The sequence below is a fragment of the Drosophila bipectinata genome, chromosome XL (genome assembly GCF_030179905.1).
Source record: "Drosophila bipectinata strain 14024-0381.07 chromosome XL, DbipHiC1v2, whole genome shotgun sequence".
Lineage (NCBI taxonomy): Eukaryota > Metazoa > Arthropoda > Insecta > Diptera > Drosophilidae > Drosophila > Drosophila bipectinata.
This window is the reverse complement of record NC_091734.1, coordinates 1,137,762-1,150,728: the sequence shown is the minus strand read 5'-3', so window position 1 is coordinate 1,150,728 and position 12,967 is coordinate 1,137,762. Positions and strand designations below refer to the sequence as shown.

At 39.0% G+C, this 12,967-nt stretch overlaps 1 protein-coding gene across 1 annotated transcript in view; it reads right to left on the bottom strand.

Moving 5' to 3' along the window:
• Pde9 (phosphodiesterase 9) overlaps positions 1–12,967 on the bottom strand; it is a 107,052-nt gene that overhangs the window by 16,104 nt on the left and 77,981 nt on the right. Inside the window, exon 4 of the mRNA XM_017239703.3 lies at positions 1,085–1,410. Within this exon, the coding sequence (XP_017095192.2) occupies positions 1,085–1,410 (326 nt within the window). The remainder of the gene's footprint in view (positions 1–1,084; positions 1,411–12,967) is intronic.

The window sequence follows — 12,967 nt, the reverse complement described above, 5'->3', positions numbered from 1 at the left end:
CTTTGGGGGAAAAGGCAACTGAGAAATTAGACTTACGAATGAAACAGTTAAGAATATAGAAGTACCCTTTAATAAGAAAATTAATATTTCAAGTTGAAGAAATCATTTAAATTTTAGTTTTAAGCTCTAAGTTTTGTTTAAATATTTTTCTAAAATTTTCTAAAAATTCCAGGGTATCTCGAGAAGTTTAAATCTCATTTCCAACACCAACAGAAACTTTCATTTGCCAAAAATGTAGGTTAAAAAAATGTTCCTTTGGCACTTGAGCAGCCAAGTGGGTCGCTGTTCTAAGTGCTCAGTGGGTGGTTGGGTGGCTGGGTGGTTGGCTGATGCTTTTTGGTGTTTGGTGGTTGGTTGGGGCAACGTCAGTCACTACTATGTATGTGTTTCTTTTATTTTTTTGGTTGGACAATGTCTTGGTGAGTGACCATTTCCCCCTGCCAGGGCAAAAAAAAAAAAGTGTTGCTATTTAAAAAGAGGAACAAATTTTGTATTTTTTCCCCACCGGTTTCTTACATTTCTTGGCCGTATCTTGGCTGCTAAAAATAGGCACTGCTCTAAGCCAAAAGCAACACAGCAAGAAAGGTCTACAATTTTATAAAATATTAAGATATTTCTCTCAAAAACTATATGAATCTAAATTTATAGAAATATATATATTTTTCTTTCTGTGCATCCTTTTTGGGTGGATTGCCCTTTGGGGGCTTGGGTTTTTTTTTTTTGCATTGCATACAACTGGGCAACGCTCATTGTGTATCTCACGGATACACAGATACACCGAGTGTACAAATACCCAAGCAGATAGAGAAATATGTGCTTCTATATAAAAATTCCCACATTATATCGATTGGAAGCCTCTTGGTCTGGCGAGGCATTTATTTCTTTACATGCATTCATTATGAGCTCCTTGGACGACATTGTAGTGGCTCCTCCATATAGAAATTTTCTGCATATATTGGTTATTATTTGAATAACATATCCTACATCTTAGAATGGGCTACGTTCAAGTATTTTATTAATACTGTGAGGACATCTTTTTATAGACACTTTTTATATGATTTAAGATTTGAAAAAAAAAACTCACCATCTGTGCTACACAGAAGCAATGCCGAAAATTGTGGAACGGCACCTCGTTGTAGTGCTTGTAGACCTCGTATAGCCACTCGCGTAGTGTGTCCACCGGAATGCTGAACTTCTCGATGAATCCCAGTTCGATGAACATCGTTTGCATCAAATGGATGACATCGGCGTCCCCCCACTCGTACGAATCGAAGGCGGGCAGGCGCAGGGCGGCCTTCACCTCATCCGAGAAGGTCGTATCACAAATTTCGAGGAAGCGTCGCTTCACCTCCTGATGCTTTGGTAGACTGCTTTTCCGGTGCGGCGGTCCTAGAGGACGTTTCGAGAGGCCTGTCAAGTATAATAATTACGAATTCTAATTTTAAAAATACTTTAAATATTTAATTTTTTAATATTTATTGCCACTGGAATGTTAAGTCCAATGTAGAAATTCCCAACATATATGTATATTGCATTCGAAAAATAGTACAAAGTAAGCACAGGGAAATGCTATACATTTATAATAGAAATATCATCCGCAGAAATCCGAGCACTCTTGTTGCTGGAATGGAATTTTAACCGGAATCCGCACATAGCCAAAACCATGGCCAACTTCATTAGGTTTTCGTGGCGGAATGGAATGAAGGCTAGTTCATTTCCCTTTGCAATCATAAAATGTTTTGATTCATTTGCAAGCTAAATTGGGGCAGAAACATTTTCCAACTTTTCCTGGATCGCACCACCTGGCCCGAGGGGTCTGTATGTTGGGGGTGGCGTGGGGTTGGGTTGTGTGTGTGGCTGTCAGGTGTGCGGCGGTGGTGGGGCTTGCCAGCTTCCGCCAGGTGAACTATCTGGTTCAGGTCACAACGGTAACATTTCTGTTTGCTTCATTTTCAGCCATTGAAGTGTGCCACCGATTGAAAATTTAATTTCCCGCCTATGGCGTAAATAAATAAAAAAAAAATATACAAAATATACAAAAAGAAGAGGCACATTCACAGTGAAAGAGAGGGGAAACTCAACAAAAAAAAAAATACTTAGACAAAAAAAAGGAAACTGAGCTACCGGTTTAGACCTGGCCAATGTATTTCCTGGCAAGTGGAGTTTGATTTTGATTTTGATTCTGGCCATGGTCCTCCGCCGTTTTGGCCGCCCTCCCCTCCATCTACACCTGGTACCTGGAGGAGGACGCCTGGCCGCTTTATTTGCAATAATCCAAATTGACCTGGCCAGAATCGTCAGACTGTGCTTCCTGTGCCAGCCCACTCTGATTTATTTATTGCCAAAGAAACTGGGAAACTGAATAAAACGAGCCATATTTCCACTTGGGTAGGCACTTTTTTAGCCAAAAAATTTTAAAATATTTCTTTAAAAAATTTAAAGAAGTGGTAATTAATAAGCTTGCTATAATACAAGACTATATAAACAAATTTGTGACCACATTGGAGAAGAATTGGGGAAGATATAGCCATCGCAGTGGACCCTATAGGGAAAAACCCCATTTCCAGGGGATCCATCAGGAAAAATGGACAAAAAATTGAAAAAATATTTTGTCTCAGGATTTTGATGCAGAATGGTGGAGAATCGATCCAGAAATCGTTTAAAACAATCCCCTAGAGAATCGGATGAGAATTGGGAAAGATATAGCCATCGCAGTGGGCCCTATAGGGGAAAACCCCATTTCCAGGGGATCCATCAGGAAAAATGGACAAAAAATTGAAAAAATATTTTGTCTCAGGATTTTGATGCAGATTAATGGAGAATCGATCCAGAAATCGTTTAAAACAATCCCCTTGAGAATCGGATGAGAATTGGGAAAGATATAGCCATCGCAGTGGGCCCTATAGGGGAAAACCCCATTTCCAGGGGATCCATCAGGAAAAATGGACAAAAAATTGAAAAAATATTTTGTCTCAGGATTTTGATGCAGATTAATGGAGAATCGATCCAGAAATCGTTTAAAACACTCCGCTTGAGAATCGGATGAGAATTGCGGAAGATATAGCCATCGCAGTGGGCCGTATAGGGGAAAACCCCATTTCCAGGGGTCCCCTCAGGAAAAATGGACAAAAAATTGAAAAAATATTTTGTCTCAGGATTTTGATGCAGAATGGTGGAGAATCGATCCAGAAATCGTTTAAAACGATCCCCTTGAGAATCGGATAAGAATTGTGGAAGATATAGCCATCGCAGTGGGCCCTATAGGGGAAAACCCCATTTCCAGGGGATCCATCAGGAAAAATGGAGGAAAAATCGAAAAAATATTTTGTCTCAGGATTTTGATGCAGAATTGTGGAGAATCGATATAGAAATCGTTTAAGGTACTCTGCTTGAGAATCGGATGAGAATTGGGGAAGATATAGCCATCGCAGTGGGCCCTATAGGGGAAAACCCCATTTTCAAGGGGTCCCATCAGCAAAAATGGACAAAAAATCTAAAAAATATTTTGTCTCAGGATTTTGATGCAGAATGATGGAGAATCGATCCAGAAATCGTTTAAAAGAATCCCCTTGAGAATCGGATGAGAATTGGGAAAGATATAGCCATCGCAGTGGGCCCTATAGGGGAAAACCCCATTTCCAGGGGATCCATCAGGAAAAATGGACAAAAAATTGAAAAAATATTTTGTCTCAGGATTTTGATGCAGAATTGTGGAGAATCGATATAGAAATCGTTTAAGGTACTCTGCTTGAGAATCGGATGAGAATTGGGGAAGATATAGCCATCCCAGTGGGCCCTATAGGGGAAAACCCCATTTTCAAGGGGTCCCATCAGCAAAAATGGACAAAAAATCTAAAAAATATTTTGTCTCAGGATTTTGATGCAGAATGATGGAGAATCGATCCAGAAATGGTTTAAAACACCCCGCTTGAGAATCGGATGAGAATTGGGGGCGAATTATAATATGAGAATATGAGAATTATAAAAGCTTCTTTCTTTTAATTATAAGAAATATTTTAAATTTAATCTATAGCCCCACCCCCTTTTCTTTTAAATTAAAGAAGAAACCCTTAAACTCACTGACAGTAGCTGCGTTTAGAACTGCGCAGTTTTCTTTCGAAAACCAACAGTCACAACTCAGAAATGAAATGCAAAGGAGTTTTTGAAATTTCTGGCCTGGCCGAAAGGGAGAGGGTCCGGCCAAAGGATATTTCCTCGTATTACAAATATCAGAGCCCGGATGGCTTTTTGCTTTTGGCAGGACAAAGGACAAAATACCAATCCCAGTATTGGGGGGAATTTTACAGAAGGCAGAGGCCTATCCCCCTTGGACAGGGAACACTGGAAATTAACAAAGATTTCATTGTAAATGAACGTTGACTTTGGACGGGGGTGGTTGCGGAGTGAGAGGAGAAGGTCAGATAGGGAGAGATGTGGGAAATGGAAAATGGAAAACTATTCGTTTTCACCCACTTCAGAAGCGGCGACGGTGGCGGTGGCGGTGCCACTCTTCGAAATTTGATTAAAACGGTTCCCTTTGAAGTGCACCCACACAAAGTAGTGTTTGTCTGTGTGTATGTATGGGTGTGGGTGTAGGCCAAGTGCCACGCCCCCACTGGGGCCGCCCACCAACTGTTGATGGCCACCCACATGTGCTGCAAGCCAAACACTTTGCGGGCTACGGTTATAATTAATTTACTGCCACTTACAATTTTTAATTAAGCCGCCACCGCCGCCGCTGTATTTCTGATATGTGTACACATGTGGAGTCCAAGGAGACACTGAGAGAAAAATTTGGTAAAATTTAATCTCATTCAAGGTTAGCTAAGAGATTTTTTTAAAGGATTTTATTGATGATTTTTTGGGTTTAACTTATTATTAAAAGAACTTTAAGTCTTTAATAGGTTTCCTTTAAAAAAAAACTATTAATATAAACCTTTAAGGACATATATCCTTAAGGACATAGACATCCTTAGATTTCTAGACTCTAAAAAAATTCTTGCAGTGTCGCTGTTTATTTGCTTGCCTTTCTATTTGCTCACACACTCCTTGAAAGTGAAAGTTGAAAGGAGAAAGTAGAAAGTAGAAGGTATATGGCAGTAGGGAATAAGAAGTGGGTAGCCAGCAAGGAGCATCCTGTGAAAAGGGGTAATGAAAGGTTGCTTCCATATTAACTGACAGATTGATTTACAATGGCAAGGACGAGGGCCAAGTGGCAAGTGGCTGGGGGCCAGGGGCCAGTGGCCAGGGGCAAGGACAAGCCGGATAGGATAGTTAAACTCCTGCAGCAGTCGGTAATTACAAACGATAAGCGATTCGGGTGAGAAAATCTGCAGGGAAAGTCACAGAAAAAAAGGACGAAACTAAAAAGGACGAAAAAGTAAGAAAGAGAGAAAAAATGGCTATAGAAAGTAATTGGAGATTTGACTGGCAATTGAATCGCATAATTGGTCTTCAGGTCAGCTGGGGGAAAATTATACAAAAATCTGACACTTTAACAGGATAATTATGAAAAATTAATAGGAGTTTAATGAAGGATATGATTCCAGACGGGCTGTTTGTTAAAATTAATAGCAAAAGCCTTTGGATATCCTTCTTGTTTTAAATCCCTGTCATAAATGAATTTAAAATAAAACTATTTATTGGAAATAAAAGTACGTTTGTTTCTTCCATATCCTGTGCTTTTTGGCAACGTTTCTGTGTCCGCAGGTGACAGGTTGATCGATGAGTTCTGCCAAGGACCTTGATGCATTGCAATATGCATGCAAAAAAATGTGTGTGTCCTTTTTTTTCTCTCGTCCTTCCATTCATATCCTGTATTTGCAGAAGCGCGCGCTTCAGTCGCAGATGCAAAATATTAGCTGTCAATTATGCTTCGCACACATTTGTTTGGCCAAATCAATGATTGATTGATTGAACACTGACACAATAACTGACACAATAGTTTCCCCCCCTTTTGGTTCCTTGTTTGGTTATCCTTGTTGCACTTGATTAGCAATCAAAGTAATTGTGGCAATTGCAAGGACAATAAAGCAAAAACCACCTTTGTTGCTGGTTTTTATTTTCTTCTCAGGACCCTGTCCCTGTTTTTTTTTTTGCAGTTTCGTTTGCCAATTTGCAGGACACACCGCAGGACAACCCACACAGGACGACATTTGCCGGGCTTGATAAATGAACTCAATATTTTGTGCCAAGCCGAGTTGGGCTATAAAATTTGCTGCCAAATATTGCAATTGTTGCTCCTGGGAGGTGGTCTGCTATTGTTGCACCCTTCTTCTCACATTGCGCATACGCCATGTGGCAGCTGCAACACTTTATTTCGTTCGAATCCATTCCATTCCATGCCGGGCCACCTCTTGATAGCCATTTATCAGGCCGGACAAGTTTGTGGCTTCTCCTTGGACACAGTAGTTCCATTTATTGAATGAACACTGTCGCACACAGAATCTTTAAATCTCCAAGAAAACAAGTAGTATAATATTATTTCTTTTATTTTAAAACATTCCGCATAACCATATCGTTAAATTCACATTTTCTCTAGATGGATGCCTCGCCTTCAATGGAGATGTGGGCCATTGCCATAAAATTCCCTGGCCTGCAGTTTGGCCAAATGACGCACATTCTAATGGCCAATAATTCAATTGTTTTTACTTGGCAGCGGCCTTCGGCAAAGTTTTGCACTTTTCCTCCCGCTCCCATGTAGTTTTCTTAGGCAGAAAGTTTAACATTTCACTTTTATTTCTTTCTTTTGTACTCTTTTTTATTTGGTGGAATGGAGAAATTGAATGGAAATTGAATTGAATTGTGTGCGGAATTGCATTTCATGGCATGGCAAGTGTTAAGCGAAGCGATACTTTTCAGTTTTTGATGCTAGCTGACAATTGTTGGCTGACAATGGAAAAATTTCGGACATTCCTCCAACGAAATGATAATACGATGCTAAAAATACAAAACTCTGAATGCAGATGAAATTGTCATTTCTGGGAAATGTGAAGGTAAAATATGTGTGCATATGAATTCGTAATACAGAGACGAAAAGCAATGCTGTCAATGGAAAATAAATAATGTATTGCCAAGTATTTCAAGCTATTTTCCAAGAATAAGGATTTAAGGAAGCGAACTCTATAAATCAAAGTCACAAAGTCCGAGAAAGAATATAAAAGGCAAACGCCACTAAATGCTATTAATTATGAAACTGTGCGGGCATAATTTCACGCCTAAAAGAATGCAATAAAATATGAGTAGGCCTGGAGAGTCCTTGTAGCCAGAAAATGTCTAAAAAAACCAAATACCTCCCCTCCAGCTAAAAGGCTACTCGAATAAAATATAAAACAAGAAAAGGGGAGGGTAGAGTTGGGTTTCTCGACTAAACGATACCCGGTACCTGCTTTCTTTGACTGATACTGTTTAGCCCCTCGTTGGGCGCCAATTTTACAGTTATTTTTCGATCCTTAGACTTATTCAAATAAAGATCCGATATAACAAACATTTTCATTCATTGAATATACCCCAGAACCCTACGTGTACCAGGTATTAAAAAAAAAGGTTAAGAATCCTAGCAACAACCAGGAGAAAAAAAGGCTGTTGATTATGGCCACATTATATGTACAAGCTGTCGTATCAAATGTTTGCTTTTTTTTCTCTCTCTGTGCTTTTTCCTTTTGCTAGTGTCCTTTGTCCTCTGTCCTTTGGCCTTTGGCCCTTTTTCGTGCGGCTGCTTAGCCTAATGACCCCCGCTGCGTTGTCTAATTAATTAATGGATTGTAATTAATTATTTAACACAATGCTCCCGGAGTTGTGCTCTGCGTACGTGTTCTACAAGTCTTGCCTTCAATTTTTTTTTTATTAGGATTCCCATTGCTCCGTCCCCTATTTCGATATGCATGTTAAACACACACAACAAATGACAAATTTTGGCCACAATGCGACACGTCGACAATCCAAAATGCGAAGGTGAATAAAATGGCCAAGAAAACAGATTAAGAGCGGATGCAAATTGGTAGAAGGGGAGTGGTAGTCTCTAAGCCAGAGCAGATTAATGATGAGAGTGCTACTGTTTATTATTTTTTTTTTTGGTCTGGTGGAAAATAATTAACTGAAAAGGATCAGAAGCGAGTGCAGCGTGGGAAGTAAATGTGGTTGTCTTCCAAGAATTTATCTATTATTCGCGAAGAATAAGAATAACCTCATTTTGTCTTTATAATTTGTACCTTAATCGGTAATTTTCTCATTCAAAAAAGTGCTTGAGCAACTAACCCATAAATATCCATAAAAATCCTTGGCTCAAACACCAAAGACGTGTTCTAGACAACTTCAAAGAGAAATCCAAATTGAAAGTGCGAGAAAATAGAAGCTGAGTGTATTTTTCTTCACCTACTTTGGCTTGGTTTTTCTTTCCATTTCCTTTAGGCTTTAATGATTTAAAGATGCTCTGAAAGTGAGATTTAAGTTACGAAATCTTTTTAGCAACCAAAGCTATTCTTTTTGCATTTTTTTTTAAAGAGAATCCTTAGAATCGATTCGGTGTGGGAGTGGAAGTTTTATGGAAAAACCGCAAACGTTGACGTTTGGGTAGAAACCGCAACCCAAATGGTTTTGCAGCCAATTCGTTTGCAACATGTCGTATGCGTAATGTGCCACCCTACGACCTACGAGCCACGGAGGTCCTACGGCCAATTGCGAAATTCAGATGCAAATAGTGCATTGGTCTGCTATGCAAACATAACTGCCTAATTCAAAGTGAAAGCACTCCGTTTTGGCCAACACCCAACCCGGCAAATACCACAAATAAGCCAAATCAAATAGCAGCGCAAATGCGGCCTATAAATATCCAAAGGGGTTTTTCCAATGGCCCTGCCACCCGAAAATGTTTTCTTTTCCTTCCCTACGACAGCGATGATGACGATGATGATGATGATGATGAGGGCCCAGTGGCCATCATCGGATTGTATTGGCCAACATAGAGAGAGAGAGAAAGAGGAAGGCCCCAACAACAAAATGACCAACATCAGTTATTAATTACACGTCAACGGAGGTCAATTAAAAATTTGTGGCAGATTAAATGGGTGACACCGGTCGTCGGACACAGTGGCCCGGAGGACTGGAATAGGGGATCCTGGTTAAATGGGGGTCAAAGGTTAAAATTGTCAGCCATTTGTTCGATAATTGGACGGCAAAAACAAAAGCATTTTAAAGTGGTAGTTAGGTATGGTAGTTAGCTTGGCTAATAATCCTCTGAAATTAAAACATTTAAAGGAAGTATTCCATCTCTGTGGCATTACAAATTCCTAAATCACTTTCTGCAATTCAATTTGCGAGTTGTCCTCGCACGAATATTTGCAATTTACACATCCTGTCGTTGACACTGCCATTCGAATGAATTCCAGGATATTTGGCATGCCTTTCGTTTTGCAATTTGCTTCCTGCATTCTGTGTCCTTTTTTGTTTTTCTTTGTACATATTCAATTGACTTGTGTAAATTGCTCTCCGTTCTCTCCTAACACACACACACACAATCATTTATTTAGTTTATATGGTGGAAAGTCCTTTGGCCCAAGGATATTTAGTTCATTCAAGTTCATGCATTATAAGTGATTAAATTTTTGTCGAAGGAAGCATTGATTGATTTCACATTTGGTGGAATTTAATGCTTTATTTCCCAGCTTTTCTTTTTATTTCCACATCATCTGACTTTTTTTTTTGAAAATTAATAGCTTTACCTTGAGATTTCAGAAGAGGTCTTTGTTGAGAATTAATGGGCTTGATTTTTCGAATTCAGGCATACACTGCAACAACCTCTAGTTTAATATTCAACATTTCCTCGTTGGTTTAATTAGATTTTTCTGCAAGAGGGGAAAACGCCATTTAATTGCTTTAACTGTCAGTAAATGAATTATTGACACTTTTGCTGGAGGGATGTGGGCTGTGCTGCAGTCAAGTTTTGACAGCTGTCAAAATTTTCGTGTTATGCCATCGGGGGAAACGAATTTGCCTTTGCTGGCAACAATAATTGTTTTATTAAATACTTTTCCCAAGCCAACCAACCCACAAGAAATTAGCGAAAATTGTTTGCCATTTGAGACAAGGGAATATCCAATATATATAATATATAGAGTATATATATTTATATATATCCCTGAATAGGCCGCATCCGCATCCTTTTGTGTCTCTCGACTCGTCTGCTCTCATCAAAGTCAATTTCCTTGTTGATTTTTGCTTATTTGCGCATCTAAATGGATTTTTATCGCAATGTTTTGCAATGTCCTTCTGGCACCAATCAATACCCCCATCTATGTGTGTATGTGTGTGGTTGATTGGTTGAGAAGGCGTGGCTTTGCCCTAATTTTCGGCCTGATTTTCGTATATGTGTGGGCTCCCTGTCTTTATTATTATTTTTCCAGCTAGATTTTCGCATTTCGGCTCTGGGCCTTCGACTTTCGTGTGTAATTTGTGTGTGCAAAAAGCAGATGATTGGTAAATCCTTCGTCAGCAGTTAATAAAAACAAAGAAAGAAATCGAATGATAAGAGGAAAGGTGTTGGCCAGGTTAACTGGCAAGGCCAAAGTTTAGGCCATTAGTTGGCTTTCGTTTTTGTATTAAAGCTTCGGGCTTAACCTACCATAGTTGGAGGAAGTGCTAAAGAATCAAGTAGCATTGGTATGAAAATTAATAAATAATAAAGACCCGATATATGTTATCGATAAAGTCGATAAAAAAAGCTTTGAATTCTTTAAAAGATCTAACAATGACCTGCTCATATCTCCCCGTCTCTTACCTTAGTGATGACTTTCTAATCATATGTTATCGATAAAATCGATAGAAAACGAGCTCACCTTTCCATAAAATCCCCTTTAAAATTTCCCCCTTCCCTAACTTTAGTGATGACACTTTGAGCATATGTTATCGATAAAATCGATTGCATATTGCCAATTGATGGGCTTACAATCATCTGCATATTGTGGCAGTTTCGGCTGGCACCTTGCTTTCCTGCCACGCCCCCTCACCACACACACCCAGACACACACACACCCACCATTTCTCCCCCATTTTTTCCCTTCACAATTTCCCGGGTGTGTTTTGGTTGTGTTTGCGTATGCACGGTAATTGGCAACGTATTGACTTGCCTGCTGGCTGTGGAAAAATGGTGGGCGCTACGCGCTACCAGCGGGGGCGTGGCCTGCCAGGGCTGCCAAGGAGTGTACTAAATTAAAATCGAACAACAAAAAAAAAAGAGAGAAAATAACACACACACACGTAACAAACACATATAAGCCAACGCACAAAACGCTTGAATTTCACTGGTTTTTCATGCCATCGATATTTTTTGCACTGCTGTTGCTGCAGAAATTGGAAAAAATATACAATATCTTTCCACAAATACACCCATAAATACACACACACACAGGCATATAAGGCCGCCTTTGGCATAAATACCTGAAAGAAAATAAACTTTTGATTTCTTTTGTTGATTTTTTGTTGATGGTTAGTTCTTGAAAATAAAAAATCATTTCAATAAACTATTTAAAAAATTTGATTTTAATTCTTTAATGAGATATCTGAAAGTATCTTAACCTTGGCCATCTTTAAGATGTATCTGTTGGGTTTATGCAACCTGAATTAATCCCATCGAACCCCTTTGGCTGCTTCCCATTATTTTTTGAATATCTTTACATTTTTCTTTTTTTTTTGTTATATCCCAGCCACTACTCCTTTGGATGCTCCTTGAAATTTTAGCTCGCAGCTTGAATAATTTGCAAAAGGCTTCCCAGAGTTTGCAATTCATCCAATTTGCTTTTCGCGACAGCTGCGAAGAAAATCGGGTGAAAATCGTGGAAAATACTCAGCTGGCTTGAGCTCAGAGGAGGTGGTGGAGGTGGTAGTAGCTTCGTGTTTACCCAGAGCTTTTAATTAATATACTAAAACGATTTTATTGGCCAGAAGGGGGGATGGCTAACAGATAGCAGGGGCAAAAGGGGCAGCAAGGGGGATAAAATTTAAATTCAAAACCGTTTTGGAGGCGAAAGCACCTGAATTCGAGACCGCAAACAATTTTTGCCGTTGACATCTTCAAAGTGTCTGGCAGGGTTGGGCCCGGATCGGGTCGGAGGTTAAAAATGGGTGTTTTTTCTTCTTTCCTTCTCCTTCCCTAAATAAAAAAAAAAATAAAAGGAAAATGGGAAAAGCAAACTGGCAATTGGCAGCTGCTGCGAAAAGTTTATACCACCCTGGGAACAAGCTGGGGATATATGCAAATTTCTATGCTTTTTTTTTCGCTTCAGCTTTAGCAATTCATAATCCTTTTGATTGGTATCAATGTAGGAGACATCCTTTTCGTCCTTCTGCCCTACTATTTTTATGCCAAAAGTCAAATGTTCAGCTCGAGGTTATTATTCTGACCGAAAAGAAGAACTCCAGAGTGACTGACTTGGGTGTTTTTAATTATTTACATTTACCTTGGCAACCAACGGAAGCAAATTTCAACTTTTATTGCGGCTTTTGCTTTATTGCTTCTGCTCTGCTTGGCTTTGATTTGATATTTATATAAATATATATATATATATATTTTATTTTTTTTTGGGTATTTTTTGCTTCCTGATTTCTCCTATTTCTTGTTTTTTGTCTTGAATCCCATTATGAGTCTATAATGGTTGCCGGGATATTGTCGGGAGAGGTAATTAAAAATTGTAGAAAAAATCGGAGAGAGAAAAAATTATATTAAAGCTCAGGAATTTCTATTTTTAATTGCCAGGAATTTATTGTCATGGAGCTATAAAGTAAAAGACATAAATCTTGAATCTTTAAATAATTAAAATTAATCAATCATAAAGAGAAAAAAGACTATTAAATTAAAAAGGAGAAAACTTAATAAATAAACAATGTAGCTTCCTGTTTAGTGAATATTTCATGTGAGGCCTGCTGGGACCTCGAAGGATATACATATATCCTTCTCAAGCAGACAGCCCATCCC